This window comes from Ascidia mentula, chromosome 5, assembly GCF_947561715.1.
Source record: "Ascidia mentula chromosome 5, kaAscMent1.1, whole genome shotgun sequence".
NCBI lineage: Eukaryota > Metazoa > Chordata > Ascidiacea > Phlebobranchia > Ascidiidae > Ascidia > Ascidia mentula.
In genome coordinates, this window is record NC_138570.1 from 10,575,624 (window position 1) to 10,598,628 (window position 23,005).

Sequence of the window (23,005 nt, forward strand, 5' to 3'; positions counted from 1 at the left end):
TGACGCAAGCGACGTGAGTGACACGTAATAAAACCGGCTCGCTATAGGTGCCCGAGTGCTTATTGTGTATTCATGTGCGGCGAGACGACTGGAGGCATATATGCAGCTCTGGCTAAGTGTTTTCTTTTTTTCGTTGAAATTTTGCGGTTATTTTGCAAAGCGGATAAACGTCATGGTTCTGTGGTGAATTCACAGTGGCACGATTAAGCTGCAAGACGGCACACGTACTAATGACGTTGTGGAAGTAGCCCCCCTGTCAGAAAAGGTTAAGTGTCATTTGCATTGCAGTAACATTACTTCGCTGACGTGGCCAAAGCAGCACTAAACTGTAACAGTTGTTGATAAAGATTTTTTGTAAATATGAATAAAGGTACTTTGTAATTTCATGGTTGAGTTGTTTTGTGTTTCATTTTCTTCACGTAATCTAATTCGTTCCGAAGTAAGGGTACTCGCAGGGTCAAAATATTCTAATGTTCGAAACACACGTACATAGTTGGTATACAGGCAGGCTTGTTGTTGCAAAGGGAGGAAAGTTAAGACACAGGAACTACGCTCATGAAGTGCTTCTGAAGGCAAATCATGTCACGCTCCTGTTCCTTTTCATGTCTCGTTGGGTATAATAGTCGTCGTACCTCTGGTATGTCGGACAAGGAGAAGCTCGGTGCTGAACTATGCGATTCCACAATGCAGTTGGGAGATGATTCTGTTTTTGTTCCGGCGGACAACGAAGAGGCTTGTTTGCTGGCTGAGGGCCTTTGCAGGGATTACGTGTGTTATCGTCTGAAACGTAGCGGATACGAGCGCCAGGTGCACATGACGCATCTCAAGCCGGCCAACGATCACGCTCTGTCAAATCGGATTCTCAACTTGGGTGAGCTGACACATTGTCTTGTTAATGAAAGTGCTGAATCAGACTCGATACAAACTTTTTCCCGTTTAGCTGTAAATCGCTTTATCATACCCGCATTTCTAAACTTTTTCATGGTAAATTTTCGTCTTCCAAACAATTTGAAATATACTTTTTTGCGCCTGCGGCAAATTACAGAAATAAGGAAAATGTTGGTAAAATCTGTTTTTCACTTAACTTTACTTTCTGCAACAAGTTTCCAAGCTGGTTCAAAGGAAGTCTTCCGATCTTGCTTTAAATCTTCGAACTTTTCCCCCGATCCACCTGTAGTGAACCTTACTTGATTTCCCTGTATTGCAGGATGCGATTTCGAGAAATTCTTTCCGAAAGTCTATGCAAGTGTTTACAAAAACGTTGGAACGCGATGTTTGTCCGAGGAATCGCTCAGACGTTTGTTTTATCGGCTTGGCACCCACATCATGGGTGGGCACCAGCATTGTTACACATGGGGAAGATTACTAGCGTTGTTCTGCGTTGCAGGTGCAATGGCTGTTGACTGCGTTACACAGGTATGAGGATGTGTAACAGTAATTCTTTTTCTGAGCTGTTGCTATTTTTTTATGTACAGGGCCACCCAGAACTTGTGGAGAGCGTGATTAAGGTCTCAAGCGAGTATATGAAACACACGCTTGTTGACTGGGTGGTTTTAAATGGTGGTTGGGTAAGTTTAATGCACAGCAGTAACGCCACCGCGGTTATAATAATATGACTGTGATTTCGTTGAACATGATGCGCTGGTAATTAATAGGAAACGGCGGTTATTTTGTAAATGTCGGCCTATAAGACTCTCATGCATTTTGTAAATGTCGGCCTAAGACGTCATGCATTCAAATGGCAAAAATATATGATCTAATTATATGTGGGAAAAGAAAAAAATGGTGATTTAAGATCTGGTATCTCTGTTAATGTCTATCCGCTGTCTATTACTTTCACAGCAAATTCTAAAACGTAACAATTAATCCCAGGCTAATAAAAAAGACAAAACGTTGCACAATGCCACAATTTACCCTGTTAGTGTGATGGTGAGATGTCTTTTAACAAAAGTAGTTTTGCGCCTCAAATAAGTTACAACCATAAGACCCGCAAACCCAACAGTTCACGATCTTATGTTTATTGTTCTCACACCTAAAGGAGCTGCATAGGTGACATCTGACAGAACTTCACAATTCACATTTTCTGTTTAATCATTCAAATAATTGCCCCAAACTACTCATAAATTTCACTAACTGCAAACAATGTTTAAGTTGTATAAAATTACAGCCGAAAGGGGCGAAAAGTGTGCGAACGACTTTGCCTTGAGGAAAAACAAGTGCTACATGTCAAATAAAGAGCATTATTTTTATTTTTTTCAGGCAAATCTCGCAAAACATTTTACACCAGACAGAACTTGTCGTGACAAGATTCGTTATGAATTCACCATAGTTCCATCGAAATATATCTTGCCGATTTTGAGTACAACCGCTGTAACCATTCTTGGATTTATTTTTATGCGCGATTGCGAAAACTTTTTTTTCTAACTACTTTTTCCTTCTTTCCAACACTGCAAGTTATAAGTTTGCAACAAGTGGAAAAATGAAAACTGTTTTAAATGTCAACTATTTGTACGACAAAAGCAGCATTTCGTGTTAAATGTCACAAGATATGTTTTGTTTTTGTGATACCAGTTTTTTGCCATGTTGCCTTTACCTTCCAAAATGAAATAAAATAGACTGCTAGAGGAATATTTCGCGTTGGTGTTTGCTTATCACAAGAATCACACCAGAAAAAAAATATGAAACTGATGATTGTTATTAATAAAGGACAATATAAATCTGCTTTTATTACAAAACACATTAACTTTATGGTGCTTGTGGTCACCGACATAGGTCATTTTTCTTGTGTCTTCAACAAATATTTCTCAACAGATGCCTTCTAAGTTGTTTTCGGATTGGAAAACTCTTTAATGCGATATCTCTCTGTTTATTCCAACTGAAGTTCGTTTTGTGTGTATTTGGTATCTCTACAACTAGTGGGTTTTCGATTGTTTATTATTCAACATTTGGCGCAGAATTTCCACCAAAGCGTATAGTTTGTCTATACGAATCACCACAACTATACACATTAACACAAAAAATGTCCAGGTGGTTCCTTTGTATGCATTCATCATCTTTAGTGTGGCGCCTTAGTTAGTATACATTATTTCTACACAATACGTTTACTAAGATTCAAAATCACTGTAACTTTTGCATCCTATCGAACGCAATAAAGCATTAGTTTTTTCACGGCACCGGATTATGAGTCACGACAGGCGACAAACCTGTCCATACTCATAAACATGTGACCAAGACAAGCTGGCGACAATTGGGGATTATTTGAAAAATCTAGTAAGTCAAAGTCGCGACTGTCGCCAGATAGCTGGTCTTCCAAGAAGTTCTTCTTTATGCCATTAAATGTTGGTGTGTTTCGTAAAACAAGTGTCTTGAGTTGCCTATTGTGACTAATCAGATACTTAGCAAGTTTACGTATTGGGTTGCCGTTAAGCTTTAACACTTTTAGGTTGGGAAATCTGACTAATATTTTCCTGGCTTGTCGAGGTGTCAATCTGTTGTAACTGAGGTCCAGACTGCTAACGCGCCTGCTTCGAACTACAAGATCTTCACCACTTTCGTCAGTTGCCGTCAATCTCCACTTCTTGGATGGGAAAAGATCGCTTAAACCGGCAATGTTCATTCGATTGCATTTCAACATGTATTCGTTTCCGTTTCTTCTCGATTCGCACTGAGTGTTTAATGCCGGTTCATCAGCAGCTACTGGGTCTGACCCCGCTCCTCCTCCTGTGAGACATATTGTTGTTTGTGGACTTTAAAGTTAAACCGCGCTTATGCGGTACAGGGACACGTATTTATAACACAGGCGTAATATGGCAGCGTTTTATTCCATATAGTTTAACCACCTTTACACTTTTTGCTAATATCATAAACATGTATTATACTAGTATCACGTACCATATTTATTTGTTAGTTTTTACCTCTGGTGCCTTCGAACACTGTGTATGTTGTCTCCATTCCACCGTGCATGTGATCAAACACGTGACAATGCAACAACCAACTTCCTGCAGCAATCGTTTGCATTTCCACCGTACCGAAAAATCCTGGAAAAACGTCAAAAACGTCTCCGCGATAAGTTCCGTCGGATCTACAAAACAAATAACCGATGTAAAATCAATTTTTACCTCAACGAACCACGAATTCTGTTGTAGCATCACAAATTACTTACATGTGGACATAAGTATGGGCGTGGAAATGAATGGAGTGGTAATCTTTCTCATTTCCCCAACCAATCAAATGCCATCGAACTCTGTCGTCTCTGTACATCTCCAATCCGTACACATGGGACAAATAACCGTTGATCGCTGCATTGTTAAAGCAATAACCTCATTGTAAATAGGAGCTTAGCGTTGTACAAAGTTGAGGTATTTGCCTTTCATTTTGTTGCTTTCAACAAAAGAATCGCTTTCTTTATCAAAACCCTCCACTCCAATGAACTCGTCAATGTTTTCATCGATGTAGTGACTGAGATTTTCATCGACAACCTGAAACTGTAGGAAAAACTCGGCATCGACGTCACTGCTCTCCAACCCACCTATAACAAGATACGATTGGTAAACATTGCAGAAATACTAGCAAGTAGAATCAACTGAAAGTAGTGCCATGAAGGCCAGGTACTGGTGGTGTTTTGATATGCCAACAAAAATAGGTGACAACTCATGGGCGTCGTTCTGTATCTAATTAGACACGGATGATTACCTTTTCTGCAGACTAGTAGAGGACCCATGAGACCATCGGTTGCATCAAATGGTTTGTCAACCACAGAAAGGTAAATAAAGGACAAACAACTTGATTGTTCACCCGTTGGTCCTGCAGAAGCTGGTACCTTTATGAAACAAAAAATCTCATAAGTTAATCCTTAAAACAACAAGTACAATTAGTATCTCATACTGTCCAGATATATTCCTTTCTTTGACCAGGCTCCACGGGATGGGATTCTAAGTCGTACGTCTCTAAATCCATTGCTCCCCATGGGTACATGTTGTAAGACCTGTTGGCTCTATTTAGGAAGGTTACCTGTCAAACATATTGGCCCATGAACAGTTGTGGCATGGTTTTAGGTTTTTCTCAGTGTTAATGTACCATTATTTTGTCCCCAACTTCTCCTTTTATGACCGGACCCAAGAATCCTAAATTGTCCGCTTTAGGTTTTTTAACGGTGAAACTTGCATCGGTATATTCATAGTACAGAACTTTCTTATAAACAGCTCCTGCAATGTTACGAAAATTAAAGTAATTCAAAAAATATCGCCTTAACAATTGTTTTTTTTCTGTTTACCAATCGTTTTTCCAGCTTCCCTGTGCGCGTGGTCGTATCCGTGGTTTCCTTCGATATCAACAGATTCATGATCGATGTTAAGCCCGGATGGACAATAATTCCACATCGTTTCCTCTGCAGCAATGTAATACTGACGAACTACGTCAGGTGTGTCATCACTCTTATCTTCTGTTCCACCATCGCACATCCTTGCCTATAAAGTAATATAAAATTACATACCACGCAGCAAAAAATAGACTGTATTTTCACAGATACAGAGTTAGATTTTTGCTTCAATAAAGTCCATTTATTTTGTGCTATTTTTTCAAATGTGCTGTTTTGCTGTTTAAGCTTGTTCATTGGTCATTTTCATGATTTTTGTTGTTGCAGCAACTGGTTATAACATTATGGAAATAGCATTCAGTTTCATGATCTTGAAACTTCACACGATGGAGATTCGCCCACTTACATTGTATATTGCGGACATCCCGGAGGCAATGTGGTCAATAACAGTACAATACAACATTCCTCTACCAGCGTGCTCGGGTCGTACAGTGATCGTGTGTGCCATGTGAGGGAACAAACTCACTGCCCCACTGCTGACACCACTAGAACACAAAAAAACGAAGCATGAATATGGTGCATTATTAAGTTCGCCACTTTTATAGCATGTGCAGGGTTTAAAAAAGAAATTCTTACCAGGACGATTAAATTTGTGTTTTCGTATGCTAAGATGAGATTTCTTATTAGTGAATAAATTTCCTAAATTTAAGTTTCCAACTATTTTGGACACACCAGCCGTTGAGTGCTAACCGGCAAGAATTCTTTTACCGGAACGGCGTTCGGGACCGTTCCGACTCACTTGTATCTACAGTAAAATCTTTCAACAAGCAATCTAATAAAACTTGTACTTTCCTGTCCGTTTTCTGTGCATTATTTATTATTAATACATACTTGATTTTGACATTGATGCCGTCAAACTTAACACCGTGAATATCGACTCTAGTACCAACAGAGAGCAAATGGAAAGCTGTATCTTCACCAACACAAAGATCAACCTCCAGATTTCCGAACATTCGTCCGTTCATCGCTGAAAAAATTTTGTGTTTCTTGTGTCGTACACGTTATAAAATTCGGCCGCGTAGAATTTTGACGCGGACATTGTTGTTTAGTAATCAACTACATGTTAACGGTTACACCTTATGGTCATTTGCTTACAGTGCATCAGATTGGACTCCTTAAAATCGCCGTTCTTCTTATTTACTTGGGATGGGTCGGCATAGGTTTTTATATTTTCTCCGAAAAACCAACTTTTATTCTCGTTAAACACCGTAAACATGACGTATTTGCGTCGTTTTGCCAATTCGCTTTCCAATGTACCTTTGATGAAAGTAAATATTTAGACCCATCTGGGTTTTTATATTTTATAAATCCAGAAAAGTAGAATTAATTGCAACGAACATTAAGGTTGAGCCAATTGCATATTCGGCTAAATAAGCACTTGAAAAATACAACAGAAAACTGAAGTTGTATCAACATCACTGTCAAACGTTTAAACATTGTTAAAAATCCTGTTGCTTTTGGCGTAATACAGCATTTCAACACAAGCCTTATTACCTCTTTTGCAGACGAGTAAAGGACCAACCAAACCTGCGTTGGAATCGGAAATATATTCAAGAGAAGATGTGTAAGCGAAGGAAACACAATTGGGGTCGTTATCACCAGGAGCAACCGCGTCAGGTAAAGTCCTGAACAAAAAATGGTTATAATACCAAAACAGAATCCCACTTCATTTAAAGAATACTCACCATATGTACGTGTGTTTCGTTTGTGGAAAGACTGCGTTCGCTTCGGAAAAATAAATTCCATGCGGCTCAAGGTTAAAAGCCTGAAACAAACAATTGAGCAGAAATGAATTGTGGACATTCACAAATGTATGGTCGCACGTTTTTTGTTGCTTTGTTTTTGAAGACAACCCTAACAGTGTCGCCCACTTCAGCTGCTATAACGGGTCCCAGCATTCCCATGTCATCTGTGCGTGCTATGGGTTCGGTAAAAGTGGCAGATGTGTAACCACGAAAAACCGCCTTTTTGTAAACTCCACCGATGCGAGTTGGGCCTTGTTCAAAAAATACCGCGGAGTCTCTAAGCATAACAACAAGTTTAATAAATTGATGATTAAAGGTGCAGAAAAAGCTTACGAGTCGGCAGCAGTGAGACTTTCTCCTGTGAATCCATTTACTCCGGTCGGTCCGTAATCCCACTGAACTTCCTCTGCTGCGACAAAATACTCCCGGGTGTTTCCTGTCAAGCTCGCAGAGGGCAGGGGTGTGGATGGATTTCTGCATGCCGGATCGACATCCAGCGAGGCCGTCATTCCCTCTGTCATGAGGCCATGTATCACATTTTGAAATATAAAACTTTAATTCAACTACCATACAGCATTTCTGCTATATTAAAGCGTTTCTTTTACGGCCCTGTAATACCAGATATAAGTAAGATGAAATGTCATACATGAGCACAGGAATCAGCCTGTGCAGGTCGGTGTTGATCGAGTGTAGCCTATATGATCTTTTCGTAAAAACTAAGATCATATAGGCTACTGACGTTTATCGTCTGTTATTTTTTTTTAGTTTGCTGAAGTTGTACCTTAAATGTTTTGAAACAGGTGGTAATATCACCTGTGTAATGGCTGTACAATCTGCAGGCAATCGTCCATTGCCCTGGGTTATCCGCCCTCATCACTGCAGTGGCAAGAGATGCCGGTATGAAGATCATTGCGTCTTTACGGTGATGTTGATGCAACAACTACAATTTATTTACTTGATCTTAAGTTTTACTTTGCCATTATTTTGGTTACATACCGTTTGACCCTGGAAGGCTATTGGGTGAAGATCCCTGTTGGATCCCATTCCAATTAAGTGCCAACTGATTGTATCACCTTGACACACTTGGTAGCCAGGAGTGTTGCTGTACATGTACCCATTAATAGAATGCATCTTATTGCCTTTAGTGAAGTATTTTTCGTTAATGTCCACAGTCTGTCCTGGCATAAATATCTATAAAGAAGTTAATTAAAAAACATTGCTGATTTAAGTTTGATACAAAATTTTTCTCTCCTTTACCTCTAGGTTTTCCCAAAAGTACCAGGTCTCCCGTTCGTGTGTCACGAAAAACATCGCCACAAATTCATGATTAACATCTGTCCTGGTTTCGTCCTCGCGGTAAATTCCTGCGACACAAAATTGCAGTTTGTCTAGCTGTACGACAGTTTGATAAAATATGAACCTGGTCGACAAACTATGAGTGCGCCAATCAGACCAGAATTGATATCAACTGGTGAATGGGTGTGAGAATGGTAAGCCCACGTCATGCAATTTGGATCATCCTTTGCCGGCCCATATCTACACATTAAAGTTATCTTTTCAATAATCTATTCATCCGTTCAACGTCTGTTATATTGAGGGATTAGGTGTACACGATGTAAGGTTTGTTTTAACTACTTACTGCGGACGGACTTCCCACTCATAAGTGTAACGTCCACCCGGTGGAACCGAATCGTCCGCAGTTTCAGTGCTGTTGTCGAAATACTTGGCTCCTTCGTTTGCTTTCGTGTAAAAAACTCCGTGAGGATGAACAGAATAGTTTTTGCTTGCATTATTGAACAGATGAACAATAATCCTATCCCCAACCTACATACGCAACCTGCTGTTGTTTTTTTTTCTAAATGTTTGTTGTACGTAAATTATAATAATACCTCGGACCGCAAAGTTGGACCCATGAATCCCAAATTTGGATCATGGGGAATTTCAGTTTGAAATGTTTTGTCGGTGTAACGCCGGTAAACCGCCTTCTTGTATTTCTTTCCTATGTACATGTTGCTGTAGATTCTGGGAATCCTAACATGACAAAGTCACGATTATAATTTATATCCTAATGCATGCTTTACATTATTTGCACTAAATGTAAAACCAATGCCAAAGGTATAAGTGGGGTAAGTTTACCGTACAAAAAACGCCCGGCAGAAGTACTTACTTTTCATGTTCCAACAAGTTACCAGTTTTAACATTCAATCCAGAAGGTGCATAATCCCAAATAATTTCCTTAATTGCAAGAAAATACACCCGATCCTTTGCTTCACAAACTGTCGACGCACAACCCAAGGCAAGAATTACAACAGCTAACTTAGTTACTGGTTTCATACTAGTGGACCAATTCAAAGTTCTCAGCACTGTTTCTTGACCTAACAAATATTAGGAAATAGTATCAGTACTTGTGCTTTCACACTAACTAACTAAACCACGCACCAGCAGAACTGTCAATGCTGCAAATTTGCGTGCGTGCGTTGTCGCTTCGCTTGACATGCTTCGAAGCACTTTCAAAACGGCGTGACGCCAGCAGCCTTAAGCCAGCGTGCACAGGCGCTTATTCAGCATTTTTTTTCTTGATGGAGGAAATAGTCTCACTGGAACGTTAGTTTTACAAGGAAGTTTAATGACCGTTTACAAAACCAAAGAATGAATGAAAGCGATGGCAAAAACACGTAGAAAATACCATGATCTTTGGATACACGGAACGAAAAATGCAACACAAGAAATAGTTGAGTCTTGGGACATGTTGCACACAACTTGAAGAAGACCAGATCAACAAACAAAACACCTAACAGAGTATTTTTATCATGCGTCATTTTACACAAATTATGTTACAGCTATAAAAATCGTTGCTTGCAATAAACCAAAAACATGGCACATAATACACCAAAAATAAAAAAAGGAAGGCTTAACCTTTAAAAATGCAAGCGGAAGAAACGTTTTTGGGAAAAATCGAAAAAAGGCTGGTCACAGTGCTTACATGTGCACTGTCGTGTGCAATAGTGTTAAGCTTTGTTTCTTTAGTGGAACCAAACTTTTCCCTGAGCTGAGGGAGACACTGGGTCGCATTGCCGTCAAACCACAGTTGTTTCCCAACTGTTTTCACCAAGTTTCTCACAAATGCTGTCCACAGTCTTCGCAAAATGTGCTCGATCGCTGTCGCGGAAAGTTTCGGTCACCTGTGCCAGTAACATAAATGCATTCCGTTAAAAGCATAATTTCAAAACCATAGTGCCTCCCAGGAAAATAAAATATCCTTTGTGGGTTAAAAATGGTGACTGAAACAGTTTTACATATGATTAATGGTAGTGTATGGTTCTCGTTAATTTCGAAGTGAAAGAAGTAACATTGTTTCCAATGTGTACGTTATCAGCAGTAAATTGATCAAGGTGATTAGTTAATTTGAAAAATCTTTCCTTAAGGAATATTTAATTTCCCGATTTGTTCGTTGACAAAAATCACCAGGTTACTTCTCATGAGTTGTTGTAAGATTCTATGTATTTACCTGTTCGCGGTATTTTATCAGATAAGACGCGAGCATTTGTGCCGCCACCAGCTCATTTAACTGGTTGCCATATTCCTGCAAAAATTAATTGCTCATTAACAGAAATCAGCAAAGAGGTCCACAATACCAACACAACCGTTAGTTACTTCAAAGTAGTGTTTTATCGCAAAACACCCTCAAAATACTGCATTGAAAATAGTTTTAAAGCCAAATAAAGCTATGAAAGAAGTTTGTGTCAAACAAAGGAAAACGATGCCTGAAGAAGGTTGTGAACTAAACGTACTTTCGATTTGCTGCGTAGAAGGTCGTCCATTTCTTCCTTGCTTAAATGATCGGTGTTGGAAACGTTAACAAAAAACCTAAAAAATTTCGTTTAAAAACAGCAGCAAAAATATGAAACAAGTATTAATAACTTACTCCTTCACCATCGTTTTGTAATTTTCAGCGTCCTTCGCGTAAAGAAGCTTGTTTGATGGAGAATCCTGTGTTCGTAACATAAAGGGGAAGATTAATCAATTTTGAGGTGTTACATTTTGCGTTTAAATCAATTTCGCATTGTTTCGTATTTGTACGCCCTATTTATCACATATTCACTTATAAACAAGTTGGATGAGGAAGCAACACACAAGAGCATGACCAAACTCTTTCGCTAGGATCAAACTTATGTATATTATGACGCAGCATTAAACCAGGAAGCACCACAGAATCGGTTCTTACTGCGTCATTTCCCTGTAGAAACGAAACACGAGTGTATGATTAAAGAAGATTAGTAACATGGGTTGATGCAAGTAGCAAGAACTATACGCGCTTGAGACGGGTTATAAAGTTCAGACATATCGCTTACGTGTCCCAACTTCCTGTTAGTAGTGGTGCAGGCGTCCATGAACGCTTGGGTAATTACGTTCAGGCAGCTGTCTACGATCGCCGTCTTGTTGGTGTCGAAGAGAAATTCGGGGTTCTTTAGTACATTTACCCAGTAGCGCAATAACAAACTGTTATGAAGAAAAAATTTAATCGAGTTATTTTTTGAAAACTTTATTCGCCTAATTTCGTAAAGTTTTTTTTACTTAAAACAGTTTCTATTAATTTTACCTGTTAGTTTTCCAAATATGAATGACCTCTGGTTCGCTGACCTTGTGTTTGGCCGCTTCATTATCTAAATACTGGAAAAAATATCTAACTGACTTCGGTATAGGTTTTGGGCACAAGATGGCGCCAAAGACACTTTCAACGTACTCCTGAAGAGTGGTCTGAAAATCAAAATACAATTTAAGGTAAAATGGCATTTAAAGTCTTGGCAAAGTGTGATTAGTTAATTTATTAAGCGCAACAAAGCAAATTACAACGTAAAACATACCTTTGCTTTAACCATTCTCGTGAGAAACATCTCTTGAAAAGGCCGATTCATCAGGTTATCGATCCGGGCGTTTGCTTTCTTTCCACTCTTATCATCATCCATATCCAGGCCTCCATTGGCTGAATCGTCATCACGTGGGTGAATCTGCCAAGATTGATTCGCTGTCACATTTGTTTCAACCCGAGCAATTATCGTGGGTAAGGCAGCAACAAGCATTTAGCTGTCTGCTGCGGAAACCGCCCATCGATTTTTTAATTGCAAGGTCCGACTGATCCTCCCTGCCCTCTAATGCCCCATGTATAGCTATAACCAAACAGCCCAAAACGTTAGCTTCATTTTCTCAGTTACATTGTAGCAGCGTTTTGCAGGCGGGATGTGCTGATACCCACTGGTAGACCCATGTTGAATTGGCGTCATTGAATGATTTCCTTGATTAGGAATCGCAAAGCGGTTTGGCGAAGGCCATGAAAAGCTTGTTATTGCTCTCAAATTGAAATACAGTGTCCCATGTTACTTGCTAAGGCAGTAAAACATATGTCTGAATAAACTTACCAAGTGATACAACGTTCTTCTCTCAGTTGCAAGTAGTGGAGACTTCGAATCTTGTGACGCTGCGAAAGTTTTGGTGTTAAGCATCATAGTGTATGGAAATAACATGCCACTATTTGTCATAAATTGTCTTGGGGTAATTAAACTTGATTGCTCAATCCATGTATTGTATTACTGCTATCATACTTTTAATAACTTCATTACAGCATGCGTCAGCCAACTGTATCAATTGATTTCCATGCAAATTAACTAGCGATTCGCTAGCGTTTAATCAAACCAGGGTGTGGAACTAATGTGTGGTTTGCGCACAATGACAGATTTCTTCGAAAATTAAACAGCTACGGCAGTTTGTGTGATGCACGCGCAGCAAGTTCACAACCGCCAGCAAGTTTCCACTGCTCGGCGGTGTTAGCGCAAGCTGTAACAAACAGGAATTGCCTCATGCATCACCGACCACTGCTGGTCGGGGCTTTCTGCAGACGCTAGGGCTGTCAACTTTCGCAGTAAAATATAAATACAACGCATCAAAAAGATTATTTGCGATTGATAATTGTGCAAAAACCGCGGATGAATATGTGTGTCAGCAAATTGTTGCTGGTTGACAGCCCTAGATAATACTGACTGCGTGAGCTATCGGGAAGATGTATATCAAAACTGTAGTTGCGGTCAAGAAACTGCTCGAATCCTCCGCGTTCGCTTTGTTCAAATTCATCACCATCTTAAAGGCGTCAGCAAAATAACATGTCGAATTGTCACTTGTTGCAGCACTTCAGTTCATTCGGAAAACCGACCCTCGCTTTGTTTATGGGACGCGTTTGGACGATTGATAGCAGTGAATTAGTCATCGGTTTACAGTATGACGCACATAAACCAAACTTAAAGCAGGGGGAAACGGCCACAACTGACATATTGAAACACAGGACTAGAAGGAGTTATTGTGGTGAATTACAAAAACACCGTAAAAAAACACATTTGATACCTGACATGTCATCTCCAGGCGGTCTGAGCACCACTATTGCTTTTGCTGGGACCTGCAAAAATAAGGGAAAAGCGCGTCACGGAAATTTCAACACGACACCACGGAAATGTATAAACGCGCTGTGATGAGCGACAACACGCACGTCTCAAACCACGCTATTTTACGCCATAACCGACCAATATTAATTACAATTTATCATTATGGTCAGCTCCTGAGTGACACATGTCACTCAATGCGGAGAAATCACAAGACAACGCAGCGCATTGCAAGGAACCGCTCTCAACAAAATAACCTACGTTGTAATGTTTAAGGGTGTTGAGCTTTGTGAAATGTCCATCCTGTTCGGAAGTTTTGTCGATGTCGGACAAAATAATGCCTTCTTTGCGGTCGTTGGAACTCAGCATCTCTGTCAGAACACAACTCATGTTATGACACTTTAATATTTCGCTTCTGTGAATCATAGAGGTCAATCGAGGTAGCGCGTAGGTTACTGCTTTCAAGCTTGCAACACTATAGGCTGGCTTACGCTGTTTGACATTTTGGTTTTCCGGACATGCCACGCACGTTAACGATAATGCCCAAATTTGGCTAAAATTGCTTATAATGCACAGAGGTTAACCAACCAAATTCCAAGTCGTCAGGTTTTGGGCATTCGCTGTAAGGGCGGTCCTTGTACACAGCTTCGATGATTTTTGTTTTTGCTTGAGTGACTGTGTCCACATTCACAACTTTGACGTCCACAGTAGAATTTAATCGCTCTGATAATTCATCAACCACAGTAGCGTGTAACACCTACAACACCAGGAATGATTTTAAACAAGTTATGAGAAGTATATTCACTTGGTAAATCCAACATTACTGTGCAATTTTTTTTTGTGTTGCGACAATATTAGTCTTAGTGAAAACGATCTAAATTAGACCGTTGTGCAAGCGCGGTAAGTAGAAACAATAGAGACTGTACCAAGAAACCATGCGCACAGAACCATCACACGCACCACAGTTTCGTAAGAGACCTCCGACCCAAGCAGCGTCATTTCGTTCAAACTATTCATAGCTTTGTTAGCTATGACGTCACATGGGGTGCTGGACACAAGATAGTGAATAGCTTTGGTGAGTAGGAATATAGGTTTCCCGGCGTTCTTCTACCAACACAACATGAAAAAACTCAACACGTGAACGCAAATGACTGGACGGCAATCATATGAACTGGCTTAAAGTTAAAGCAGATCACATACCATAATACATTCGTCATAGAGAGTGATAGACAGCCAGTGGGAAACCATTTTTTCGACAACCGACTCAGATCTGCGACAGTTAGAGAATCAGGTTACTCAACAGAGAAATCAGCGGTCTTTATCTAACATTTATCATTAAGTTTAAGGCGGAAACTTTAACCGCAGCCGCTATGCATTGTACCTTCGCAAAAGTAACTTTGGGTTCTTTGCCACATGTTTGTCAATGAGATGAGACAACAATTCGAACATAATCCTAGAAGAAACAAAAACAACAATATTCACGACAGGGGGTATGTAAAAACAGAAGGGAAACAGCTTGACATGAGTGTGTGGTTAGCTACGCACCTTGTGTAGTAGGGAAGATCTGACAGCAGACATGCAGTCAAGTATGATGCCACGCTTCCTCTATTAAAATACATTTTAATACTACAACATGTACATGCAAATCACCACCTGTATTGGCCACCATATTCATATATATGCTAGTAATGTTTTACATCTGTTATTTATGAACCGCGCGATGTTGTATTGCTGTAACAAACGAGACTGCGTACTTGTCTTGCACAGTAAACCGCCGCTGCTCCTCCAAAGTTCGTATGAAGGTTATAAGAAAATCCCTTTTCTTTATAAGACGAAGCCATTCATCAAGTGCTTCCATCTTGTGAACTGACAAGCGTTGCAATGCCTGCAAAAGCGAGTCATACCACATCATTAAAACAACAACCGTGAGTGTTTGGTGGATTTATATTCCTTTTGTACTAACTGTGAATATTCAATTAATTTTTGACATTTTCCCTAAAGTACGCTTCGGCATACGGCCATCAAACCGTCACGCTTATTTAAATTGAAGATTGCATTCTTACCGCCTTATCTTGTACAGGATGACCGGTGGTTTTGTTAAACAGGGTTTGTGTAAAGTAAGCTGATGTAGGTAAATAGGTGATGCGGTCCGACAAATTATCCGTGAGATTGGTCATGTAACCAACTTGCAATTCATAGTAGGCTGCAAAAAATATTTTAAATACGCTGTCACTTTTCGAAGTTATTTAAAACCCAAGAACAAAACATGAAAATAAACAACATGGTGGATTATTTACGAACATCGTTAAATTCACACTTGGCAAGCTTGTTTGATTAGTGAACCAGATAAATGCAGCAATCATGTTGTTTTTTCAGCTAATAACATATTAAAGTGGCCAGAAAAATCGCCTGCTTATCTTTTATTATTTGTACCGTTTCTCGCAGTCTCTCGGGTCTTATTTTCAAGATCATCCAACTTGCTCAGAATTAATTTTTGCTCCTGCCTTTGCTTTTTAACTCTTCGCCAACATGCCAGTGCAACCACTATAGACACAAGAACGAAGAACACGGCCACCACCACAAATCCAATGATCAGATTGTTATTTGTACCTTGGCAGTACATTACGTCTGGTACCTCACTAGACCAATTGTTCGACGAAACCTAACCAAGTTCCAAATAAAATTAGATACCGCTTGTTTGCAACTTATGACAATATACCAACCTTTACTGTTATTCTACTGTTTTCGTATTTCTTGAGACTTTGGGCTCTTGCCCGACAAAACAATGATGTGCTTTCAACGAAGGAAACATAACATGCAATTGAAACAGAATTCGATGGGTACAATGTGACGACATAATCACTTTTCTTGGAATAAATATCATCGAAACCTTTGCCCTGCAAAAAAGCGACATAACCATGAAGTATAAAGCATTGCAACTAAGTGTTTGTAGTGTGGGTCACATGCAGGGAAACAACACAGCCCAACTAATTGACACAAAGAATTATCTTTTTGAAAGCATCTTCTCTTCTGGCTAAAAGGTATGTTGCTTTTATTATCATTTAATATTGCTTAGAATTTTAGCTGACCTGAATTTGAACCGTGACTGTGTCGCCCGCTGATGTAACAGTTGCGTTTCTGTTTCCATTCGACGATGTTGTTGTGCTTGCACAAGGCAATTGTGAGACTGAGGTGAGCTGCGGGTCATTCTGATACTTGGCTACACCAGCCGGAATTACTTGTTCGTTGTTGATTACCAACGATACGTTGTATGCTGCACAGAAATGTTTGGTTTAGTGTAGTCAGTTCGACACCATAGAAACATAAAGTATATTCATATGTTTTCTTTCTTCTTTTTACGGATGCTTATGCAGTTGACACTTATATGTATACATCACAAAAGCGACATCCTGTGTACAAAAAGGAAAAACTGTGTGGGAAACATCGTAATGAGGAAAGAGGTTTTACATTCGACACTACTGTCGACGTCACAACTTACTCCGTTGTTGTGTTGAAGAGGAAGGCAAGTTCGAACGGCGTTTCCGTTTTGCGTTGGTCCCTGGTTCGCTTGGTGTTGGACAACTAACGAGCGATGAAGTTCGATTAACTTCGCACGCCTGCGGTTCGAAAAACATTTGCTTACAAGCGTCAAACAAGAATGTATGTTAATAAACTATTAACATGTGAAGCATTTACTCCGGTTTACATTTAGTTTATTAGTCCAAAATGATGAAGAAAAAGTTAAGATTTATCTTGTTGTTAGTTTTCCATTACGGTCGCGAAAAGGAGAACCTGTAATTTTTGCGACCAGACCCGATTACGATCTTAACCCGTGCGCTTAATAATGGCTGTAGCACCACACAACGTAGGAAGCACACGAGGCACTCCGCCCTATATGTGTGTCAAAATGAGAGACATAATTACATGTTTTAACGACGTAATTTCGGGTTAGTAATCCACGCAATACTTGAAACAGAAAATTTGTTTGAACTTGATCGAGCTGTGGTTACCTGGTCTTTGACCTTGTCTATTCGCAGTGAAGCAGTCTGTATGCCTCTGACGTCACTCAGTTGTATGTCGGCAATTCGGCCACCGCTAAACCCATAAACCTTTGTTAACAACTTGCACAAGGTACTCTACAATTTATAAATATGTCACATAGTAGGAAACCAACAAGTACCTCGTGAAGCCGAACAGAGTTTCCGGTTGTACGACACGAGGCAATGGGAAGTACTGCAGCAGCTGTGCTAGATTTTTCATGTATCCATCCACTGCAACAGCTAATGTGTAATTTCCGGAAGAGGTTACAGATGGACACTTGCAGGTAAGCGTGGTTTCGTTTCTGTATATGAATAGTCCATAAAACGCGAGCACTACAACAGTTTTTTCGCATCAATACCATCGCGCTACGTGTACAGGAAGTACTGTACACTATATAGGTGACTAACTCATAGTATTGAAACCAAGTAGCTTTAATTGGTAAATATATTATCAAATACAACAGTAGATAACAATCCGGCTTAGATAAAGCAACCGCACTTAAACTTGCCTTCTGTCACAGGTACTGGAGATATTGTCCACTATGATTCTAGCACTGTTACCCACACTCAGCGCATTGCCGTATATCGTTATCTTGGCTCTGTTCATCACCTCAGTCGGAACAGCTCTTGAAACGTCAACTATCTTGTAAGGGGGAAAAAAGGGTAACAATGTTGTGTTTGAGTTATTGCAAGGGGAATTTGAAATGAACAAAAACAATATTTATATCAAAGAATCCTGTGTATCGCCCGTGTAAGTTAAGTTTTGCGTTGCATGTGCAGGTGTATATTGCTAGTAGTTGACTTGAAAGAAACAAACTTACTCTGTACTGAAAACGCTCAGTTGAATAAACGGCTCGGCTGTAGTTTGTTTGCAGCTTGATTCGTGAGCTGACTGGTACGGACGATGCAGACGTTTTACAAACCACACTGAGTTTATAAGAAAGAAATACGTGTTTGGAGGCTTGATTACAAAAGTTAAGATTCTAATTACGTGGTTGATGGTTTGTAAAGACGCTCATCCAAAACACAGGAAATTTGTCCCACAGTAATGCTGGCAATGTCTGACGCCACGACACCAAGGTTCACGCCCTGAATGATGACTTCAGTTCCTCCTTCGACTGGTCCATTAAGTGGCGAAATCTGTAAAGCGGGTTGTGCAAGTCAAAAGCACGAAATTCATGCCATTGCTGTGCGACACCAAGTCAGTACGCGCTTTGCTGGACTGACGGGTGCTGCCGAAAAACATGATTTTTTAGTCCGGTTAAAAGTACAGTGTTGAAAACACTGTTGTGTTTTTGCCGTTTCGTTACTTACCGAAACAATAGTAGGGGCTGGACATTGTGCTATTTTAGTGACGGATACCAGCTGGGAACACTGATCAGCTGTTGAACATTTGGAGGACGAATTGCACCATCGACAATCAGTAAACTGTTGGTGGAATTGCAAACACGTCCCACAATCTCGGGATCGTTTTTCACAGTTGTACACAATGGCTAAAACACAACAAAACTTTTTATGATCAGGTTAAGCTCTTAAACTAAATTCTAACCAACCACAACGTATTTATCTGTACGACATGAAAATACATTTAGCAGGAAAGCCAACCGTTTACGCACAAATAAGAATACCCGTTAAATGTGAGATTTTTATCTGAGCGGAAATGGGCGGCATTTCAACAATGCACGGTTTGCGTGTCCATTCATTAAAACCCAGATTTCAATCAATCAAACCTTGTCACTTACCAGTTGGCGGGTTTGGCGAGTCGATGATGTAATTATCGCGTTGGAGAAAAACTTTCACTTCGTACCAATCATCTTGACATGAAATCTACAATGGAATTCGGAACAATCCACATCACTAAATAAGCATTGGTTGTAATGTATTTTTACCAATTCAGGCAAAGCTGTGCACTCAACCGTCATTGAATTGATATTAACGTTGGATTGGGACTTGACAATTTTACCGCACTTCTCATAAACGCACTCAAACTTTTTGGCACCCTGCGAATGGCAAAAGAAAATCAACCGATGGCAAAACAGGAAATATCAATACGAGAGAATATCCTGTCATGTGAAGCACCAGTCTGTTAAGTCCACTGACATTAAACGCGTTCGGGTTAGAGACTTAAAGTGAAAGGCGGGCCTATCCCCGTGCCACCAAACTCACGTTAAGTGTTGGATCAAGGTTCGTCGTATTCAGAATAAAAAGTCTCTCCATTCCATACGGTACAAAATACGTTGGAGCATCTGCAAAACCAACTACTGTTGGGCAATCGGAAGTGCTGGTAACTAGAGGCGAACCATCGGTACACCCCGCGCTTTTGCAAGTCTCGCCATGAATGCACCACGTACAATTCCACTGGCTTGTTTGGCATGACGAACACCTAAAATAAATATCCATAGGGATAAAACAGCCAGCATAGGCAAAACAATCACCTCACTTACTTACAAAATGTCACTGGGTCTCACAAATTAAGTTAAACGACTATATTAGTTTCTATAAACAAACTCATCCTTACATGGACTGGTTGTTTATTCTTGGAATTAATTGACAGTCGTACACAATTAACTGACGTTTGGATTCAGCCATTATTCTGCCCTGGTATTCAATTGTTAATGTGACGTTGACGTGATCTGAACGAGAAATGTACAAAATGATTAAATGAACACGATATATTTTGGTTACAATCTACCTTCATTGTGATTTGCGACCAGTGCGGAAAAAGATGATGGATTGAAAGTGCAGCTTGGTTTGGTCGGAAAGTTGGTGACCGTGGATGAATAGTTAAAGACATCGTGGCCTGGGTCATTTCGTGTAAAGCGACACGAATACGGATGAGGTTGTGAAACCAATCGAGTTCCTTCGAAAACCAAGTTTATCTAAAAGTGAAAACCATTTAACGGTCATAATCCTTTTGGCCTTTTCCCAAATTTACGGCCAAACAGACATGTACTGTACACAGGAGACACTAATTGTGGGAACGCGACTGCAAATGCCCGAGAGACCATTCTTGTCGAGACGACCAGTACCAGTATGAGGACAAAGCAAAGCTGTTGTTACAAATATTTACATTGTAGAAGTAAAACCAACCTCTGATGGAGTGTGTATTTGTATTTGCTTGGGTTGGATAGTTGATACCGAAGGACAAAAAGACTGATTTAAATCCGTGCTCAGCCATTGACCAATATTGCACATTTGTTTCGATGTACACCTTTAACAATAATTTACGCACGCTTAACGCACTAAAGAACATAAAATACGTATATAACCTAAACCGTGTACTCACAAGCTCTGATGTATGCACCAACCGCAAAAGGGATCTTGTGAAGACAAGCATTCTCCACATGACATCAACGATTCACAGTTTTCGAATTTTATTCGAAAAACCTGCAAACAGGTAAAATTTCTTTACACGGAAACTACAGAGAAATTATAACTTCTACCTCCATCGGTGTTATGCCCAAAACAAACTGACCATTTTCATCAGTCCGCAAATCTTTTAAAATGGGCTGAGCAGAAACGGGGATTGTTTCGGAAACTACTGTCTTCCCTCCGCGGTTGTTGGCCTTAATATTACAAATTTGATAGTAAAGATTCACATGATTCTTTATAATAACGAAATACAAAATTACCTTGAAAATCAAGCCCTGATTTGATCCAACAAATGCAACAGTTTTGTTTGAACTTTTCGTGACCACGAACGCAGACAAATCACCATACTTCGGGTCATCAAATAAAATAAAGTCACTCATTCTCGTCGGAATAAGTGAACGAACTCCAGCAATCGCCAAATGGGCTAGGTACTCCTCTGGAAAAGTACATTCGATCTAAAGAACATAGAACTAAATTACTATGATTAAAGAAAACATACTATTATACGAAACATGCAACTAACCGATGCCGTTTCGGTGTTCGACAAAAGGGTGCAAGACATGTTCTTTCCGTCTTTATTAATAAGTTCTGCAGTCATATTGTTGTCATTGCGAAAGCAGAAACTGCGGGCACCATTAAGATGAACATTTATATCAGAGAGCTTTATCGCACAGACAGCATGTTGGTTGATTGTTGCGTTTGAAAACAGAACGAAAAGCTTTCCTTGGCTGTATTGTGCCGCAGTAACGTTTGTAAATGTAACTCCATTAACACGACAGGTAATTTCCGACTCAACATACGAATTAGGACCGTAGCTGGGAGTGCCCGAAACATTTCGGAAAATTTCGTGACATGTTCGAGAGATTCTTGCAAGTGGGGCACCTGACACCGATTTTCGAATTGTAAACAAGTGGTCAGCGGTAGACCACATGTATACGAATGATACTTTGTTCGCCTGGCCGTACTTTATGTACTTTTTAGAATCGTCGACCAAACTGAAATGATTCTTTGGAGATTTCCCTCCAGTAGGAAAATGGTAAGTTTTGATCGATGTTAATAAGCATTCGGCATCCACGTAGTTATCACCAATTGTTTTTGCGCAGCCTGGTCGTATTTCGGCTGTTCCCAAGTACAGCAAGTTGTTGTTGCCTTCGCTTTCACTTACCGCAGCGACCATGGGAACATTTGGATTGCGAACAGAAAGAATGGAATTTGCAGGAGCTCCACATTTCAGATCGTTGGGGTTTAAAAAAGTTTGCGACACGTCTTGCGATTTCAGCAAGTCACAGGTGCGATAGGCTGTTCCACATGCTACCACTTTGGTTCTGTCGGTAACCAGAACTTTGTTGTAGTTATCCACACAAAAGGGAGTCTGACTGCATGGTTGTTGTGGGCAAAAGAATGGGCCATTGCAATGAACACTGTCGTTTCCGGGTCCTGTATGAAACACAGACTTCAAGCCAAACTCACGGGAAGAAATCTGTAGAATAGCATTTGTAGTTCCAACGTAGATTGTCCCATTATTAACAACTATGGTTTGTGAAGATGGTATTGATGTTTCTGCAAACCGAAAAAACGCGACCTTTGTTTCAAAAAGTAAAAGTGAAAAATATCATATGTCAACAAGTTTTGTTTGCGGTTACCAAACTGTACATTATCAATACATTGCCCAAAACAGGCTGTTCAACATACCATTGCAGAACGTGATGTTTCCATTAGTATACACATGTCGCAAGTTGATGATATCTGCTGCCAAGTCGCTCCGTAAGCGCTGGGCGCGTGCAACGAGGCATAAACACAAGAGACCACACCAACACAGCACCCCTGTTAATTTAGAAGCCATACTAACATGCTGAACTTGATTATGAGTACACAGGATTTCAAGTACATGTGCTCCCTTATCACTAATCCTTCCTGAACAAATAGAACAAAATAGAACTGTTAAATAACGCCAGCTCGCCAGAGAAACAAGTAACCTACTGAGACTTGCTTGTTATGATCGGTTGGCTGAGAAAAAGGCAGCATCTCTGTCGAAAAGAAATGTTT

At 40.0% G+C, this 23,005-nt stretch overlaps 3 protein-coding genes across 4 annotated transcripts; 1 reads left to right on the plus strand and 2 right to left on the minus strand.

The window, feature by feature from the left end:
* Positions 1–85: 85 nt before the first annotated feature.
* On the plus strand, positions 86–2,711 carry LOC145901769 (bcl-2-related ovarian killer protein-like). Its single transcript, XM_082989543.1, has 4 exons — positions 86–871; positions 1,208–1,416; positions 1,476–1,568; positions 2,260–2,711. Exons 1-4 carry the CDS (start codon positions 580–582, stop codon positions 2,422–2,424), a joined length of 759 nt encoding a protein of 252 aa, XP_082845669.1. The 5' UTR covers positions 86–579; the 3' UTR covers positions 2,425–2,711.
* Positions 2,712–2,916: 205 nt separating this feature from the next.
* On the minus strand, positions 2,917–9,546 carry LOC145901768 (hephaestin-like protein). Its single transcript, XM_082989542.1, has 22 exons — positions 9,287–9,546; positions 9,009–9,150; positions 8,759–8,943; positions 8,540–8,655; positions 8,377–8,483; positions 8,116–8,310; positions 7,933–8,059; positions 7,453–7,633; positions 7,198–7,396; positions 7,060–7,139; positions 6,869–6,999; positions 6,470–6,631; positions 6,206–6,341; positions 5,721–5,859; positions 5,273–5,465; positions 5,077–5,204; positions 4,885–5,010; positions 4,693–4,819; positions 4,367–4,528; positions 4,163–4,298; positions 3,915–4,081; positions 2,917–3,720 (listed from the first exon to the last, which is right to left on the minus strand). The coding sequence occupies exons 1-22, from the start codon at positions 9,451–9,453 to the stop codon at positions 3,179–3,181; spliced, it is 3,648 nt and encodes a 1,215-aa protein (XP_082845668.1). The 5' UTR covers positions 9,454–9,546; the 3' UTR covers positions 2,917–3,178.
* Positions 9,547–9,736: 190 nt separating this feature from the next.
* On the minus strand, positions 9,737–22,868 carry LOC145902025 (plexin-D1-like). 2 transcript variants are annotated; one of them, XM_082989860.1, is made up of 39 exons: positions 22,652–22,868; positions 21,483–22,519; positions 21,220–21,414; positions 21,031–21,153; positions 20,874–20,974; positions 20,678–20,798; positions 20,280–20,466; positions 20,106–20,220; positions 19,754–19,970; positions 19,477–19,587; positions 19,330–19,414; positions 18,902–19,080; positions 18,579–18,727; positions 18,409–18,514; positions 18,097–18,230; positions 17,728–17,889; positions 17,558–17,642; positions 17,047–17,164; positions 16,637–16,821; positions 16,271–16,444; positions 15,981–16,209; positions 15,611–15,750; positions 15,302–15,432; positions 15,093–15,152; positions 14,929–15,000; positions 14,748–14,817; positions 14,508–14,654; positions 14,136–14,304; positions 13,809–13,918; positions 13,513–13,564; positions 13,156–13,251; positions 12,537–12,595; positions 11,985–12,128; positions 11,720–11,877; positions 11,472–11,619; positions 11,045–11,109; positions 10,911–10,986; positions 10,628–10,702; positions 9,737–10,301 (listed from the first exon to the last, which is right to left on the minus strand). In XM_082989860.1, exons 1-39 carry the CDS (start codon positions 22,800–22,802, stop codon positions 10,197–10,199), a joined length of 5,841 nt encoding a protein of 1,946 aa, XP_082845986.1. In that variant the 5' UTR covers positions 22,803–22,868; the 3' UTR covers positions 9,737–10,196. The 2 variants fall into 2 exon arrangements, with proteins under 2 accessions (XP_082845986.1, XP_082845987.1); XM_082989861.1 differs by lacking the exon at positions 13,156–13,251.
* Between the last annotated feature and the right edge of the window lie 137 nt (positions 22,869–23,005).